Here is a 17,136-nt window from a genome sequence, read left to right on the forward strand (position 1 = left end):
CTACAAAAGAAGGCCAGAGCCCAGATTTGAAACCCTAATCTCAGAAGCGTGAGGCAGATGCGTTAACGACTCATCCGCCATGCCACTCCTCTGAGGATCAACAAAATATTTACGGTTCAGTCTCCAACTGTTCCTAGTTGGGGACTGCTGGACTAATGGATACTGTCATGTGCTGATCGTAATTTCCTCACCCTCCTGTTCCGTCTCGCACCTCTTGCACTGATGACCGCACAGCCATCCGTCTCCATTTGGAGGCAACTGCACAAAGAGGCACTTGTGCTGCACTCAGCGCGATTCATTTGTCAATTGTGGAACAGTGAAGCAAGCTGCCGCTCGGTGGCACACCAGCAGCCATGAAGATGACTGTTAGTTTAAGCGACGGTGGCAGGCGGGAATGCTCGTGTACATACAAGTCCGCCTGCCAGTGAGCTCATCCCTGCATGCATTCCTCGCAAAGCTCTCATTTTCCCCTAAAATTTATTTTTTCTCTCGCTCTCTCTCTTTTTTCAGCCAAAACTGAGTTGGAAACACAAGAGAAACAGTTGGCGGACACTCAAAACACGTAAGCCCTTGATCTTTCTTTCATGATTTTCCCGCAGCTTCTTCACCTCTCTTTTCGGTAGGGCATTCCTCTTATTCCATTTCACAGGTTACATAAGGCCTGCTCCTTGTGCGTCAAAGCCCCGATTTGTGAGTTTGGAAGTAAAGGCAACACGGGGTGATAAATCCAACAAAGCCTTAAATGCCATATTCAAGGAGGAACATAATCTAGCCGCTTTGTCAATATTTAGGGCTTCTGGTTCCCTCAGTTATGAGGACGGTGCAGGCCATCGTTCCGGGGGGCCTCAGTAGAGGGGAGGCCACCCCCGTGAGGAGTCTGCATTGTTTATCTAAGCGGAGCGAGAGGAGACAGCCTTGGCTCCAGGCTTCTGTTACGGCTGGTGAGGAATGTGTTCCTACAGCGCACTCCAAACAAAGAGAGCCCAACCTGTCCACTGTATTGATCCACAGCAAACGGTCTCACCGTTCAACACCTTGACATACGTCACCCTGCGGCGCCAGCGATTCTGATGGCTCATCGGCTGGCCGGCCGTCCCGCTTTTCCCTCTCATTAATGCCTAAAGGTGTACAACAAGGTTCTAGGTTTCAAGGTTTCTCATTATTTGTCTCCCTAAGGGGAAATTTGGCTTGGGGCAAGGGGCAGTTGCATACATCAACATACACATTACTTTAGTGCAATATACCTTGTTATTTCCATCCATATTCATCCTATTGGTTGTTCATATTGATTATCTTTATTGACTGAGGAATGAATGTTTTTACATCTATTATATTTGCACAGTGATACCTTCTGTCTGAAGCCAGATTTTAATAGTCCGTACTCACATTACATGCAGAGAGGGTTAGATAATATTTTTGAGTCACTTTTACTGTCTGTTCAAATATTACCTGAGGGGTGTTCAGAAGTGTGGACATTACCCGTGACCTTTACAGCTATTTTTATTACTTGAAAGATCGCGGTTACCGTACCAGCTGGCAATTCTATGTCAGTACAGATCCTATACTTGCTCTGTTAAAAAAATTAATTCATTAAAAAAATCATCACTCTAGTCTGATTTGCCTCAAATACTCTTAAAAAGTGTAATCCACCACAACGGGCTTACCAATGCATTGAAACATACATGAATGCTTAGGCCACGACCTAATGCACGTCAGTGTTTTGGGGATTTTACAAATGTTCTTAACAGTAAGCAAAGATTTGAGGCCTATTTTGGTTATGTCTACATGTACAGAATGTTACCAGCAGAGGTGGAATTCAAGTCACGACTTGCAGCGTCTGCAGTGATGCGGCCTTTGTATCGGTCCGTTGTGGTAAAGGAGGAGCTAAGCCGAAAGGCGAAGCTCTCAATTTACCGGTCGATCTACGTCCCTACCCTCACCAATGGTCACGAGCTGTGGGTCGTGACCGAAAGAACGAGATCCCGTATACAAGCAGCCGAAACGAGTTTCCTCCGCAGGGTGTCCGGGCTCTCCCTTAGAGATGAGGTGAGAAGCTCGGTCATCCTGGAGAAGCTCAGAGTAGAGCCGCTGCTCCTCCACATTGAGAGGAGCCAGATGAGGTGGCTGGGGCATCCTGCCTCCCGGACACCAAGGTGAGGTGCTCCGGGCACGTCCCACTTTATAAGCCTTGTTGGTTTACGTATGAAAATCATCCTTTTTAAGGTCTACCATTTGTTTTTGGAAAGAAAAGTGATTTTATAGTGTGTAGAAATCTGAAAACTCCACAGTATGCTTTAATGTGGACAATTTGATAGCAGACAGTCATAGCTGGGATTCGAAGCAGTCAGTGGATGACCTGCTCTGCCAACTGAGCCACAGCCACCTTGTGTAGATTATTATTTACTATGGAAAATTAATAGGATGGATGGATGGATGACTTTACTACTGCATTAGCGGTAGGTTAGTGATAAACTACAGCACATTCTGACTAAAGTACAAATTCAGGTCTGTTCTCTGAATTCACTGGTTTGTTTCTCAAAAGCACAAAATTTCAACATAAGTGTCTGGAATCCACGTATTTGCTTGACACCGCCAAATGTTTGCAATGATTGTGAATTGTTGTTTTATCTCATGCTGTAATAGTTTTGTCTGGACGATGAGGTTTTCTTTTTTTGGTCTCATCCTCCTCCAGCTTCTTGGAACTGAGCACGTCCTTCTCAGTCAAACCCAAAGCGGGAGAAAAGGAGGCGTCTCCCAACACTCTTTTCGGTCTTTGGCATGAGTTTTCCACGGATTTTAAAGAACAGTGGAAGAAGCAGAATAAACTGATGCTAAAGGAACGGTGAGTTACACAGAGGGTTGCATAGATGGATAGATGGATAGTCCACTTGTTTGATAGCTCGCTAGCTACATAAATTGTAAGATGGAGCCAAGTTAGCCTAGTTTAGCGTATTCAGTTAGCTAGCTAAAAGTCAAATACATACATGCATACATTTCTAGCTAGCTAGTTAGCTACATAAATAGCCGGATAGATTCTAGTTAGCACAGATAGGCAGATACTTTATTCTGTGAGGGGAAATTAGATGATTACAGCAGCAATATTCACGCATAAACACTCATTAATAGTAAAGTACAAGTTAAAAATAGCAGCACTGAGGAGTTATTTAAAGAAATTCAAAATCTAATGTAAACAAGAAAAAAACTGAAGATTAAGATGTGTTTTGTTGGCATAATTATTACATGGTAATACCAACAACTAGCACAAATGCTAATGTAGTTTACTTGTTGGTGCTTCACTGAGTCCGTTAAGTAGTTGTTCTCCAACAATAGTGAGGGAAAAAAAATCACATCTGCAGAAAGGTAATGGCTAGCTACATGTTAGCTACTCTGGAGGAAAAAAAGGAAAGAAAATGTTTTTTCTCTCTCCATAATAGGTAAAATCCCATTCAAAAACAGTTTTATTTTAGCTGATCTACTGCAGACCGCAGTGGGACTTTATTCTCATAATTTTACGACAATATTTCCATAAGCGAAAATAAGATTGACCTTATTTTTAAGAAAAACAAATACTTTGAGAAAATTGACTTTTTCTCAATTTTATGACATTACACTTGTAAAATAACCGTTTTAAAACTACTACTGCTACAACAATTTTTTTTTTTAATGAACATTATCTAAACAGGTTTTATTTCCTAAGGTTATATCTAATATTATTGTAAGCCATTGCAAATGTATGCAATTTAAACATAAACACTGCGCTTCCATATAAAAATAAACTTAAATATTGATTCAATTTAAATGTATTGTACATGTAATTTAAATAGAAGTTTTAGTGTACCACTAGTGGTACCCGTACCACTCTTAGAGAATCACTCATTTATCGCTTTGTGCTCAAAATTATGCCTGATGTGAAACCTTTAAAGTTTAAATCCTGTTTCGTTTTGTCTTTGGAAAGGTGAGGCATTTTGGGTCCTTGGCAACTGTCATTATTTCTGTCAGTATTTCAACATTCAACAAATAGCAAGCTCCCAGCTACTGAATATGTTAGTCAAATTAATGCTGAATTTGAATGTTTTGTTTGTTTGTTTGTTTTTGGGTTTTTTGAGTGGACAAAATTACATCCAGTTTTTGGATAGTTAAGTTTCATTTTGAGACTTTTTTTGACTGTCATTAGTTCCCCCTGAATTCAACAATTTTTCCCAACTCCTGAATAAGTTCAAATGTAACTGGTGTCCTCTGCAGATCCTATCATGGTCATTTAAATTCATGAAGGGAAAAGACACGAAATGACCCAAATCCCGGTCTTCAACCCTGTAATGAAAAGAACACATGCAGCATCCACTTGGCTTCCAGTGGTGTGATGGATACACAGATAACAATGCATGTCAACAGAAAGCAAATTGCTCCATTATGCTACATGAAGATCACATAGTGATACAGTGATACTCTTCAGAGGGGCCTGGGTAAAAGGTTGGCTTGTATGGCAGGAAAGAATACAAACAAAATTTGAAAGCATTAACTCTTTGGCCTTTGCCCCTAGCTATCTTGGCAACTCTCGCTGTGTGGTGGTGGTCAGAATCAAGCACAACGAAAGATTGTTATCTTCCCCCGCCGTGCACTGTCGTGCAAATCCACACAGTGCTGGCAAAAGCAGCACTGACAAATCAAGTTATTGTTGCTCACACGCTGCTTTTTTCTGTCTTCTTTAATCGAAGAACCCAAATTGTTCTTTTTGTCCCTCGCTAGTATGCTCGGCCTCATCCATTATTGTTTCGCTTTCATAGGACAGATGAAATGGAGAACCAGCATTTTCATTAGGGTTGAATCGATAGTTGCTCGTTCATCATTATTGGTCGATGAAGAGATTTTGTGAGCAGAACACAGGTCACAGTTTTATGAGGATCATGTTAAAGTTCTGGGAGGTTGTAATTATAGTTGAGATATCAAGGTGGGAACCCCTTCCATTTCGATAAATAGATTAATTTTGCTTCTTTAATCCAGTGTCATTGACTGTTGATTTGAACTAATTTGTTTTTTTCTGGTTTTGTCGAACACCTCATAATGATACATATACTTGAGTATCATGAACTATTAGAGGAGTGGGTGCATTGTGGTAGACTTTCTATTCTATTAATATTCCAAATTTATTTTATCTTACTTACTTAAAAAAAAAAATTCTCTGACTCTACAACCTTTTCGTCTTCTATTGTGACGCTATTCTTGTACAAAAAAATTTTGCTCTCAAACTTTTTGACCCTTGTAATATTACATTGTTCCCAAAAAATGTTGACATTTTTTTTAATGTAAGGTTTAGTCTCAGGAAATTCTTTTTTTCTCATTTTGTGAAGTAAGCCTTAAAAATCTTTTTACTATTGTCTGAAAATGTCAACATTTTTCTTATAATAAAACTAGTTTATTTTCAGAAAATGTTTACTTTATTCTCTGAACATTCTAACAATATTTTGCCTTTTTTTTATATAAATATGACAACCTTATTCTTGTGGTAGGGGGAAATATTCTTGGAAAAACCAGAACTGTCTATAGGGATTTTACAAGTATCCTAAACGTTACAATTTTTTTCCACAAAATATTGCAACCTTTTTTTTTTTTTTTTTTACTTGAAAAAAAACGGACTTTCATCATTCTATGACAACTTTACTATGGTAAAATGGTAGCAAAACAATTTTCAAATGATTGTGACTTTGTTTGAAATTTTCAGAATTTCAAATAATACTTTTTTTCTCATATGATGTAATTCTGGTAAAGAAAAATATTACATTTTCAAGAAAAAAAAGTATGACTTTTTGTCACAATATGACTGTTCTGGTAAAATTCTGACACACTTCCTTAAAATTACAACTTTTTCCTTGTACTATTATTTTAACCTGATAAAATTATTCTCAGTAAATTACTTTTCCCCCATAGTGTATTATTATTTTTTTTTTCAATGTGGCCCAATAATACAATACTATGTCATAGTTCACATACACATGCCAGATTTAAACCTTGCCCTGTACAACAAATTCATAAGCTTGTGGCAAAAATAATATTTCTGAGGTGTTTGTGTCTATGTATGTATTCTCTACCCTGTATTTTAGGCTAAAAATGGCAGAGGAGTGTTTCAGACAGGCCAAGGAGAAAGCATCCTACAACGTCAAACCCAAACATGCAACTGGAATAGTACGTCTTCCTTTGTGTCTGTCAAAATTCTGCTAGTCTAATCTGCTTTTTGTCTAGTAGTCTCATGGAGGGAAAAAAAAAAAAAAAAAAAAAATTGTTTCTGTTCCACAGAAAGCAAAACTGGACCAGAAGATGTAAAGCAGAGAACGCTAATCAACGAGGCTACTGCGCAAGTACCATCAGATGTGACACATTAGTCATTTTTACTCGAGTATATGTATATTTTTAAATGGATTTAAAAGTTTCTTATCGCGAGTTGGCCCATTTTAGGCGTATTGAGAGTGGAATGCTCAACCCCTTTCTGGCAGCACTTTTTAAATTATTGCTTGCAAAAGACAAAGTCAGGCATTGGGGATTAGGGTGTAGATGCCAAAAAAATGCTCACACTATAACAACACTGTATCCCTGCGTTGTATTTTATAAGCCATATGTAGAGCGTTTTTTTCTTCTATTACAATAGCCCACCCCAGTTTAAAAGAAAGCACATTTTTTTTTCTAGTTTATCAACATATACCAGGTATAGATCGCCGTGAAACAGTGCCTTATTACACACAGTAGTTGACAAATAAGTGCAGTGATGATTTTAGAGACAAATCATTTTTAATTCAACATTTCTATTTAAAGGAAAGGTGGTTAAGACATGACTTTACTTTCATCCCATCACATACTGGTAGCCACATGTTTAGCACCCCCGCCACATTCGCTTGTCCCTAAAAAGGCCACAACCTCCCTTAAAGTGGCAGTGATGTGATGCCATCAAGCTATTATTGCTTGTTTTATGCTTTAATTCCTATCAGCTCGTTTTGCCATTTTGTCATATTCACATCATACACCTATGTGCTAACGGAACGAGAGGATTACATGACATGTTTTGGATTGAATTCCTTTTGAACCTGAAAAAGATATATATATATATATATATATTTATTGAATAAAATACAGTAATTTTACATTTGGGTGGGGTTTTTGTGTTCCTGTTTGTCAGCAGCCATGAAAAAATTGTTTTATATGAAATAGATTTAATATACTTTTTCACATATGCACACATACATGTATATATTGTATTATATATATATTGCATTGCACTTCAATTACACATGCAGCAGTACAGCCTGTCCTCACATGAATTTAGTAGAATTCTATACAAAAAGCAAATGCTATAGAAAGCGTACTGTATTTGGGTATTTCTAGGAAAAAAATTACCTTGAAACGTTTCTAACGATGTGAATGCAGAATGCTTTAAAAATTTACAAAACCAGCAAAATAATAATAATAATCATTTTAAGCATGTCAACCATATCTAGTAAAATAGTTTGTTTTTGTATAATTTCCTACTAAATTCTTGTGAGAACTTATTATTTTTTCTTATTGTTTTTCTAGTATACCTGTGTGTCCAAACATGTACATAGTCCTTATCGTGTTGCCTCTTGACAACCAACTGTGTATCATTTAGGACACTGAATAGATTTAAGATGAGAAGGATTAAGAAAAGTAGCACGCCTGAACATCGCCTACAGGTAAACACCTTTTCACAGTTTGGGTCCGGGATATTTTGGGGATTTTGGACTCCTTCCCGTGGCAGTAAAGGAAAATGTCTGGTCCAGACCGACATATACCAGTCTCTTAACATGTCCTCTAGTCTTTGATTTAATCAGTGTCTTCTCGTTCTGTGTTACATTAAGTTCCAAGCAAGGAGACAGGACATTTTTTGGCATCATTGGTGAGTTTCATCATGGTCTTCACAGCTTTCCGTGGCCGCTCACGTCCACAGACCTGCAGCGACACTGTTTGACCCTCTGCACTTTGCGATGCCTGAAAGGGGGCTGCAGGTCTGGGCAATCCAACTGCACCGTGAGCTGCGTGACGCGATGCGGCCTGCAGAAGGAGCAGGACTGAAATGGCTCCTGGGCCTTATTGTTGCCTTTTCTTCCTTGTCCTCGATTCTGGCCGTGTCCTGAGCTGCTGGGGCCCATGTGTCGAGGGATGTAAAAAGAATTGCACTGGCCGTAGCAGAAGCGGTTGACCACTGTGCGGCTCCGGCAACCCTCCTCGCTGATGGTCTGGCGCAGGGGTTGGGTCTTGCACCAGTCCCTGCGCAGGTAGCGACGCTCGGTCACCACCAAGGCCTCGCGGCTAGACGAGAGCACCTCGGGCTTCTGCTGCAGTAGCCGGTGGTGGCGCTCGGATGACAGGTTCCCTTTGGTCTTGTACGGCGATGGGATGTAGCCCTGCGGGCGGGACTTTTTGGTTTCTGCCGTGATGCAGAGCACTCCAGCCAGTATGGCTGCGATGGTTATTCTCCACAGCATTCTAGATCGGACAGAGACAAATGACTGCGCGTTAAGAACAAAACGCAGAACATCTGTTATTGCATTTGGAGTCATACCTCATGTTGATGTTATCCACCTTTACGTTCTGGCCTTGCTGAAAGGAATTGGTCAGCATCAGCATGTCATTACTTCTACAGTGAACCCCTGCCTATTTGCATCTCCCCCAATAAATAGGAAACTAGTACAGTGACTTGTGTCAACGAAGTATGTCGAAGTGATACATCACGACTGAGACAAGCTTTATATGTTGGGGAGGAGCTAGGTTTAGTGGAAGTTACGGAGTCTTTGCCGCATGTGTATTTATACGCGCACTTCCCGGTTAAGGGTAATGTATGATGTTTTAAATAATATTAAAAGTTTTTGGGGATCATAGTTTGTCCTATATGTACAGTTTAAATTTTAATATAGGCGGTTAAAAGATTTTTGGGGGAGATGTCATTTCCTCACATTTTTTTTTTTTTTGTTTGTTTGCGGCAGGGCTCGATACCCATCACCCACAAACGGGGGTTTCATGTATTTTCTTTTTCTCTCGGTTATGCTACACTCCCTAAAATAAACAAAGCCCTCCAATTAAAGGATTCACTTACACTCATAACGAGAAGGGGAAGTTGATTTTATTGGTCCAGTCGCCGGGTGAAATAATTAGGCCTTTGCTTACTTTAGTCATGAACTATGCCATGGATATGTAAACCGGGATTGGCCAGGGCCATCTGCATGCCATTAGGGGAGGAGTACTGGAACCCTACAGTACCTTGTCCTCTTTTTATTCTCTGTGCTGATATACTATTGTTTAAAGGATGAACTGAGAATGACCTGCCGATTGTCTTCTGTATCGTCCTCATGCCATAAAGGGAGAATTGATCCCACGTCTGCCAGCGTGCGTACTGTCAGTGTTTTGTGCCAGCACATTTTTGACCATCACTCAAGCATCTTTTGAGCAGATGTTCCTGAAAAGGACTGACAGAAATCCAAAGTGCCTCAAGGCCATCGTGTGCTGTTTATTCACAGAGTCCTCTTATGCTCAGTGTCTACGTCTTCCTCTCTGCGACCTGCGACTCACCCTGCCCTGGAACAAATTACTTGATGGTAATCCACTTTGGGATTTTTGACTCATTGTGCTGCTCGTGATCCTGATGTCATGGCGGCCGTGTCGTCGTGCCACGAGCGATCGCTTTTAACTCTCGGCAGACGTTCGTCCATCCTGCTTCGACGCCAGATGAATTCTAATAAGAATCTTCCTACAATGAATCCTTCCTTCCTTCATTTCTGAGGTTTGGAACAATTACATGGTTATAGCTCTATTTTTATTTTTGCTGTACTTTATTGACCACTTCCGTGGTACATAAGAGAGTAATAGTACAGTGGTCATAATTTTAACAAAACCCAGATTTCAGTATTGGAACTGGAATGTTTGCTCTTCCCTCTACTACCCGTTAAGAGTCCCTGTCCGTCTTATAGGTAGCAAGCTATCAGATCTCTGAGGTTGGATCTACACTATTTTTTTTTCCGCTTACATTATACAGACAGAATACAGGGGGTTCTCAGTTTATGATGGTATCAACATACAATACCATCAAATGCCAAATATTTTTCTTCCTTTATTTATGGCCTTGGAGTGTTTTTCCTACAAATATTTACTTTAATTATGACTACTACTGCATTAGTGTAGGTAAGTGATAAACTATGACGTGTTCCGACTAGCATACAGATTTGGGCTCCATTGCCACTGTAGTAATGGATCACCATCATAAACTGAGGAGCCCCTCACAGTGGTCTTTTTTTTTTTTGTTTTTTTTTTTATTTCAGAGTTACGAGTGCTTTAAGAACATTGTGTACCCTGGCCTTCTGCTTTTACTCCTACCTTTTTAAGAGTCCCTGTTCGTCCCTGTTTTTCATTCCTTTCCGTCGTGGAAGTGTTTTTCATACAAACATTTACTGTAGCAATGACATTACTATTGTGCTGTGTTAGTGCAGGTTAGTGATAGACGCACATTCTTAGAAATATACAAACTTGCGTTACGTCAGCGCCATAGGCAGGGAACTCTGTCATAAACCAAGGACCCCCTGTAATGCCACAAACAAATAGGTCATGACCGTTATCTCCGCCTTGCCAAATGTAAGATATATAGTTGCCCTAAAAAATGCTTGCTAATGTACTGGTGGACCTGGGCAGGGCTATGCCTCTGCTGCTTGAAAAAAGGAAGTTATGACAACGTTTAGGTAACATTTACAGTATCATGAACAATTTACAGATGCCTGATGGGAAACATGCGGTGTGTTGCTTCTTAAATGTCATAATATACTGCCAAAGCCCTGTCTAGATAGTAATCGGTGTCGAGGAAGTATGGTGAAGTGATGCATCTTAACTGTGGGAAAAGCTTTTTACAGTTTAGGGGAGGAGCTAAATGTAGCCTGGGTTGTTAGTGGAAATTACAGAGAGTCTGCACTGCATTTGCATGCACGTGCACTTTTGGTGCATTTTTCGAAATAAAATCATCTGTAAGCCATTTTATTTTCTCAGGGTAATGCTGTAAAGTTGAGTTTGTGATCATCATCCCATCCACGTTATTCAGCTTGTGCTGGACCTTTTCAGTGAACAATGTTTTTGGACATTAACAGGAGTTATTGTATAGAGAGAGAACCTGCAAGCTCCACAGGTTTCAACCCGGAAGCTTCTTGCTGCGATGGATAGCGGTAAGTGCTAACCGCTGAAGCCACTGCGCTACCCTCCCCTCAACTTTGGTGAGTCAAACTCCCCAAAAGCCTCAGAGACGTTGAAGGGACTATCTGACCGACTGTGTACGCAAGACATGACAGATGGCCCTAAGAGTCTGCAGCCGAGTTTCCTGTCTCCACGCCTGAAAACCGGGCCTGATAGTGCCAGTCCTGACAAGCTCTCCTCATCAATCCTGCGGTAGGACAATCTGAGGCTTCGGTTGAGGGATTTGAGGCTTTGGAAAGGGAGGGGGTGGCTGCTGAGGTGAAGTGGTTAGTGGTCAAAGTAAGGAGACAGTAGGAAGGGGAATGAGATGTTGAGGTTTGGGGTCTCTCCCCACAACTGTTTCTTTATTTTTTTTATTCTCCCCCCCTTGCAACGTTCCCCACTCTGTCACTCCGTCTGACGCTTGCACTAATCATTCCAGGGTCCCGCCGATGGAAGGAGACTGTGGTCTAAAAACCGACGCGAAGCGAACCCCTCTGTCTGCGCAAGACTAATATCGCCCACGTAAACATCTCTGTGACTGCAGCGCAACCACAAATACTTTGGGGGACATGCTTTACTGAAGTGTGGCAAACCTTGCTTCCAAAATTCAGGCCTCTAATGAAATTACAAATACCAGAGAGAAAACAACCATGAGGCTCTGCTGCATTTTATTTTCCAGAACGGCACTTTGTATAGCATCGCTGTACGCTAATGGCTCTCCTTTCAAAGCCGAGGCAGGATATTTGAAAAGACGCCGTAATCAACGACCCACATTGTCCCGACCAGTCTGCAAAGGAAACCTATAAACAAACAGAACCTGATGTCTCAATTGTCACAGCGTCTCAAACACATGCTGCAAAGTGTGTTTAATTATAGGAGAGCTGCGTTTAACTCACACTTCCACACGTGACCACACATGCCTGCAGAGTGGAGGCCTGGCCAAATTCATGTTCTTCTTCCACTTAAAGAGGAAGTGTGTCATTATCTGTGTTGGATTGTGGATTTTCTCAAACTTCACTCTGCTGTTGGCCCATTAACAGTTGGGATGGGTGAATGTTTTTAATTTTTTTCCCCCCCTCCCTCCTAGGAGGAGGAGGAGGGGTGGGGTCTGCGCCGCTGTGTCAATGTGACAAACGCTAGCATCGCCAGGAGGTTGCTCCAGGCTGATTGGTCAGCCTGTTTGTCATCACAATCTATCTTGATAATGACTCGTAGATATTGGGCCTTTTCCTGTAAAGTACTGACTCGAGTGCAAGAAAACCCCTTCGCCTCAGCGCCCAAATGGAACCTTTTGCAAGTGAATGACGGCCAATTAGAGAGACTTCTTGGTTTTGTGTGTTCAATCAGGACTGGACCAATCAGTGATGTCGTTTAACAACGCTTTTTAAACAAATTATATTTTGGCATTTGTCCAAAAGGCAAAAAAGTAATTCCCCAGCTTGATCCAATTTAATATAATTTCATGAATGCTAATTTATCAGTCCAATTTACTTGGACATTATGCACAATCTGTACAATTCTATGGGAAAAGTTTTCAACCCTATGCATACTCAGGAAAACGGCTGCTTGGATAAATTTGATGTGGGAGAACTTGAGGGCCCTGACCTTTTAACTATGAACACCCATGCCTGTCGTGCCCAAAGTTGGGAGGCGTGTGAGAATTTGATGAAAGTATACAAAGTTTGAAGAAAATTAGAGTATCAGTATAGTATAGTATTGCATCTATAAATTTCCTCCAGTAGCGGGCACCTATGAGTGTAGAGTTTCAGGTTTTATGCAAGTCATCAAAATTTGATGTCATATTGTGCACGCAAGCAGTGACAAAAACTGACATTTTAGTGAGTTTTGTCTACTGGTACGTAGGCCTACTATAAATTCGGTAGCAATCGGATACCTTTTCTCGGACCTGTTTGTCGTTACAGGAGCCGTTGAAAATATTTTAAATGGACGTCAATGAAATATCATCAAAATGGTAAACTTCCTCTGTCTTTAGAATTATGGGTTCCTTGTTGTGGGTCTACCCATGATAGACATGCCTATTAAGATTCATGAAACTGGCTTTGGGGACTGAATTTTCCCAAACTTCTATAGTGCTTTGTTCAGTGATTTGGAGATAGCCAAAATGAAACAATTTCAAGAGAGCCTTTCCAGTGCAGGCTGAGGCCTCCCTCTTTCCTCATGTATCAAAGCTCCCATCAAACTGCAGTTGGAAAGTCTTTAGCCTTTGGGGAAAGGACTTAAGAAAGTGTAATGTCTCAGGGTGCTGGCTAAATCCTCTTTTACCGTCAGCGCCGACTGTACAAGGTGGTGCAGTCGCCGCAGCAGTAAGAGGGATCAGAAAGCAAAACTCGCTAAGTGTTGGTCACACGCAAAGAGAAAACGCTGCGTAAACTTATACAACCCCAATTCCAATGAAGTTGGGAGGTTGTGTTAAACATAAATAAAAATTTGCAAATCATGTTCAACCTATATTTAATTAAATACACTACAAAGACAAAATATTTAATGTTCAAACTGATAAACTTGATTGTTTTTAGGAAATAATCATTAATTTTATGGCTGCAACACGTTCCAAAAAAGCTGGGACAAGGTCATGTTTGCCACTGTGTTACATCACCTTTTCTTTTAACAACATTCAATAAAAGTTTGTGAACTGAGGACACTAATTGTTGAAGTTGTGTTGGTGGAATTCTTTCCCATTGTTGCTTGATGTACAGCTTCAGCTGTTCAACAGTCCGGGGTCTCCATTGTCGTATTTTACGCTTCATAATGCGCCACACATTTTCAATGGGAGACAGGTCTGGACTGCAGGCAGGCCAGTCTAGTACCCGCACTCCTTTACTACAAAGCCACGCTGTTGTAACCCATGCAGAATGTGGTTTGGCATATTCTTGCTGAAATAAGCAGGGGTGTCCATGAAAAAGACGTTGCTTGGATGGCAGCATCTTTCGCCAAAACCTGTATGTACCTTTTAGCATTAATGGTGCCTTCACAGATGTGTAAGTTACCCATGTCATTGGCACTAAGACAGCCCTATACCATCACAGATGCTGGCTTTTGAACTTTATGTCCATAACACATGGTTCTTTTCCTCTTTTGATGATCTTATGGACCGTACATGATGACATCCCTAAATTCCTTGCAATTGTACGTTGAGGAACATTGTCCTTACACTGTTCGACTATTTTCTCACACACTCGACCCATCTTTGCTTGTGAATGACTGAGCAATTCAGGGAAGCTCCTTTTATACCCAATCATGGCACCCACCTGTTCACCTGTGGAATGTTCCAAACAGGTGTTTGATGAGCATTCCTCAACTTTCTCAGTCTTTTTTGCCACCTGTCCCAGCTTTTTTGGAACGTGTTGCAGCCTTAAAATTCAAAGTTAATGATTATTTGCTAAAAACAATAAAGTTGATCAGTTTGAACATTAAATACTTGACTTTATCATGTATTCAATTAAATATAGGTTGAACATGATTTCCAAATTATTGTATTCTGTTTTTATTTGTTTAACACGACGTCCCAACTTCATTGGAATTGGGGTTGTAGATTGTGTTGGTTGTACTTATGTTGGCGTGATTACTGTTTTTCCCATAACGACGCTTAATCTCACTGATATGTACTGTCATCACAAATTTACCACTAATTCCCAGCGATCCGCAGTCACTAATTCCAGTCATTTTGCCTGACACTTATATCCAGAGCACCTTACGGAACCATCAAGGAGGAGATTTAGGCTCTGGGTGGGCCCCTGGTGGGAGTCAAACAGCCCACATTGAGTTACTCAATAAGTACAGATGCTCCGATTACACGCTGCTTTGGAACAAAGAGTTACGTCCTGCTCACTGGAAGCAGCCCAAACATTAATTTTCCCTTTTTTTTAATTTATTTATTTTTTTATATATATATATATATATATAAACGTCTTTCGCCATAATAATTGAAATGACCGTTTTCTAATAAAATGACTGTTTTGTATCTCCATATGATACAGTATCTGATTCACCTTCACTTTTGTAAACAGATTTCATACTTTTTAGTTCACTTTTTGATATAAAGTTCACCAAAAGTGTAAAGCTTTGAACTCCTCATGCTTTACAAGGCGGAAAGAACAAGGGTTCACGTCTTGCTCACTGGAAACAACCCTAACATTGGATTGTCCCCCCCCCCAATTCTTGGGACTAAATGTTACATTTGGACTGCTAATGACTCCTATCGGTTACTGTATATTCTTTAAAATCAGTTTGCTTTCAGAGAAAAGTACAGAAATCTGGAAATTTCTTTTTCATATAACAGGAGTTCAAATGATTATCTTTAATAACATGACTTGACTGGCCACTTGTGTTGTAGCTCCACAAGATATCTCATCCACCTTCACTCTAGTGAGCACTCCCATGAGATTTCATATTAAGTTCAGTTTTTGTCCTGATGTCACCAAATTTGGAAAAGCTTTGACCTCTTCTTTAACCTTTGGTGCACAACTCAGACATTTGCACTCATAGAAGAGAAAACGAAGCAGAAAAATCTCTCTATAAGAATCTGGACACCACATTTTCCATAAAACAACACTTTTCTATGCTAAATATCAGTTTAGCAGCTGACAGCTAATCATTGAATTGAGTCAATCCAGCCATTATTTCATCTCTAAATTAATTAGTGCTGTTATGAGTGTTATGTGGTTGTGATGCATTCAAGTGCTAAAGAGTATGGAAAGTCAGTAATACCTCTCAGCGTGACAGTAACTTGTCGAGGATGCGGTCCGGCCAGGTCATTCCACCTTCGGCGGTCCTTGCGTCCGCTGCCAGGCTCCGGTTTCCATGACAACAAAGTATGCAAGTATCCCCGAGGCTTGCTTTTCTCTCCTCCGCTCTTCTCTGAGAGTCAAAGTCTTGAAAGCAGTGAGTTCTCCGTCATATTGTTGTTGTTTCTCCGGTCTGTCGTGATAATTGTCTCCTCTGTGAAGGTTCTAGAGAGCAACTTCAGGTCTTACAGTGGAAAAATCTCTCGGCTTAATGTGTGTGTGGTGGGACCGTGAGAGGTGTTCCACTCACTGTAAAGCCTCTAGACTTGCTTTGAGTCACCACCAGCCCCTTCCCTCCTCAAGACTGGGAGGCTTTTTTTCCTATTGGTCTAGTCCTTGTGGGCTCAAGCAGCCCTCACTCATTTTATTTGTGTTTGTGTGCATGTGTGATTGTTGGTACTTGTCTGATTTATAAAAAAAAAAAAGCTTACCATCTATCATTTTCCCCTCCAATTTTTCTTAAGCCACACTTAAGTCGTGGATATTTGCAGTTTCAGAAGATGCATCACATATTTCAGTGGAGGATATTACAAGTAGGTTGACACTGCCACCTCTTATTTGAAGTATTTGATTAATCAATACAGTTGGTGGGATGCCATGAACAAAATGACTAGACCATTCCAGGGCATGACTGGAAAAAGAAAAATTGATGGAAAACAAACTGCAAAAACATAATTAAAAACTAATTGTAAAGCAAATAAAATAAAAAAAAATAACTGAAATGAAAACGGTAAAAAATAGACCTAATAATTATATATGTATAAGAATATATAAGACAGTCATAAGAAAAAAATGTAAAATGTGAAAACTAAAACAGAACTCAGTGAAAAAACAAAAAAACATTTGAAATTGGGAAAAATTTTAAGAATATAGAATATGCATTATGCTATATATATCTGGCTCTGAAAACATTTTTAAAAAGAAATTAAAACCTATATAATTACAATAAAACAACCTACTCTGAAAATGAAACTAAAAGATGGGAAAAAAAGTAAAAAAAATAAGTAAATGGCAATTGAAAAAGGAAAAGGATAAGAAGGAAAACGAAAGAAATGTGAAACATAAAAAAAAGTGTGGGGGCGGGGACACTGAAAATTGGGAGGAAAACCCCCCCCCC

General features: G+C 40.2%; 2 protein-coding genes across 3 annotated transcripts in view; one reads left to right on the top strand and one right to left on the bottom strand.

The window, feature by feature from the left end:
* The window catches only part of fmn2a (formin 2a), a 50,226-nt gene extending 43,124 nt beyond the window's left edge, over positions 1-7,102 (top strand). Inside the window, exons 15-18 of one of the 2 annotated variants that reach the window (XM_061791086.1) lie at positions 511-562; positions 2,693-2,842; positions 6,099-6,180; positions 6,292-7,102. In XM_061791086.1, coding sequence (XP_061647070.1) covers positions 511-562; positions 2,693-2,842; positions 6,099-6,180; positions 6,292-6,318 — 311 coding nt within the window. In that variant the 3' untranslated portion in view covers positions 6,319-7,102. Of the gene's footprint in view, positions 1-510; positions 563-2,692; positions 2,843-6,098; positions 6,181-6,291 lie in introns of those variants that run through there. The other variant, XM_061791087.1, reaches the window with a different exon arrangement.
* Positions 7,103-7,179: 77 nt separating this feature from the next.
* On the bottom strand, positions 7,180-16,332 carry grem2a (gremlin 2, DAN family BMP antagonist a). Its single transcript, XM_061791097.1, has 2 exons — positions 15,943-16,332; positions 7,180-8,490 (listed from the first exon to the last, which is right to left on the bottom strand). Exon 2 carries the CDS (start codon positions 8,487-8,489, stop codon positions 7,920-7,922), a length of 570 nt encoding a protein of 189 aa, XP_061647081.1. The 5' UTR covers position 8,490; positions 15,943-16,332; the 3' UTR covers positions 7,180-7,919.
* Between the last annotated feature and the right edge of the window lie 804 nt (positions 16,333-17,136).

The sequence above is a fragment of the Phyllopteryx taeniolatus genome, chromosome 11 (genome assembly GCF_024500385.1).
Source record: "Phyllopteryx taeniolatus isolate TA_2022b chromosome 11, UOR_Ptae_1.2, whole genome shotgun sequence".
Taxonomy (NCBI): domain Eukaryota; kingdom Metazoa; phylum Chordata; class Actinopteri; order Syngnathiformes; family Syngnathidae; genus Phyllopteryx; species Phyllopteryx taeniolatus.

Bases quoted from the DNA above. Each gene is read 5' to 3' on its own strand.
- grem2a (XM_061791097.1), bottom strand. From the start codon at position 8,489: ATGCTGTGGAGAATAACCATCGCAGCCATACTGGCTGGAGTGCTCTGC.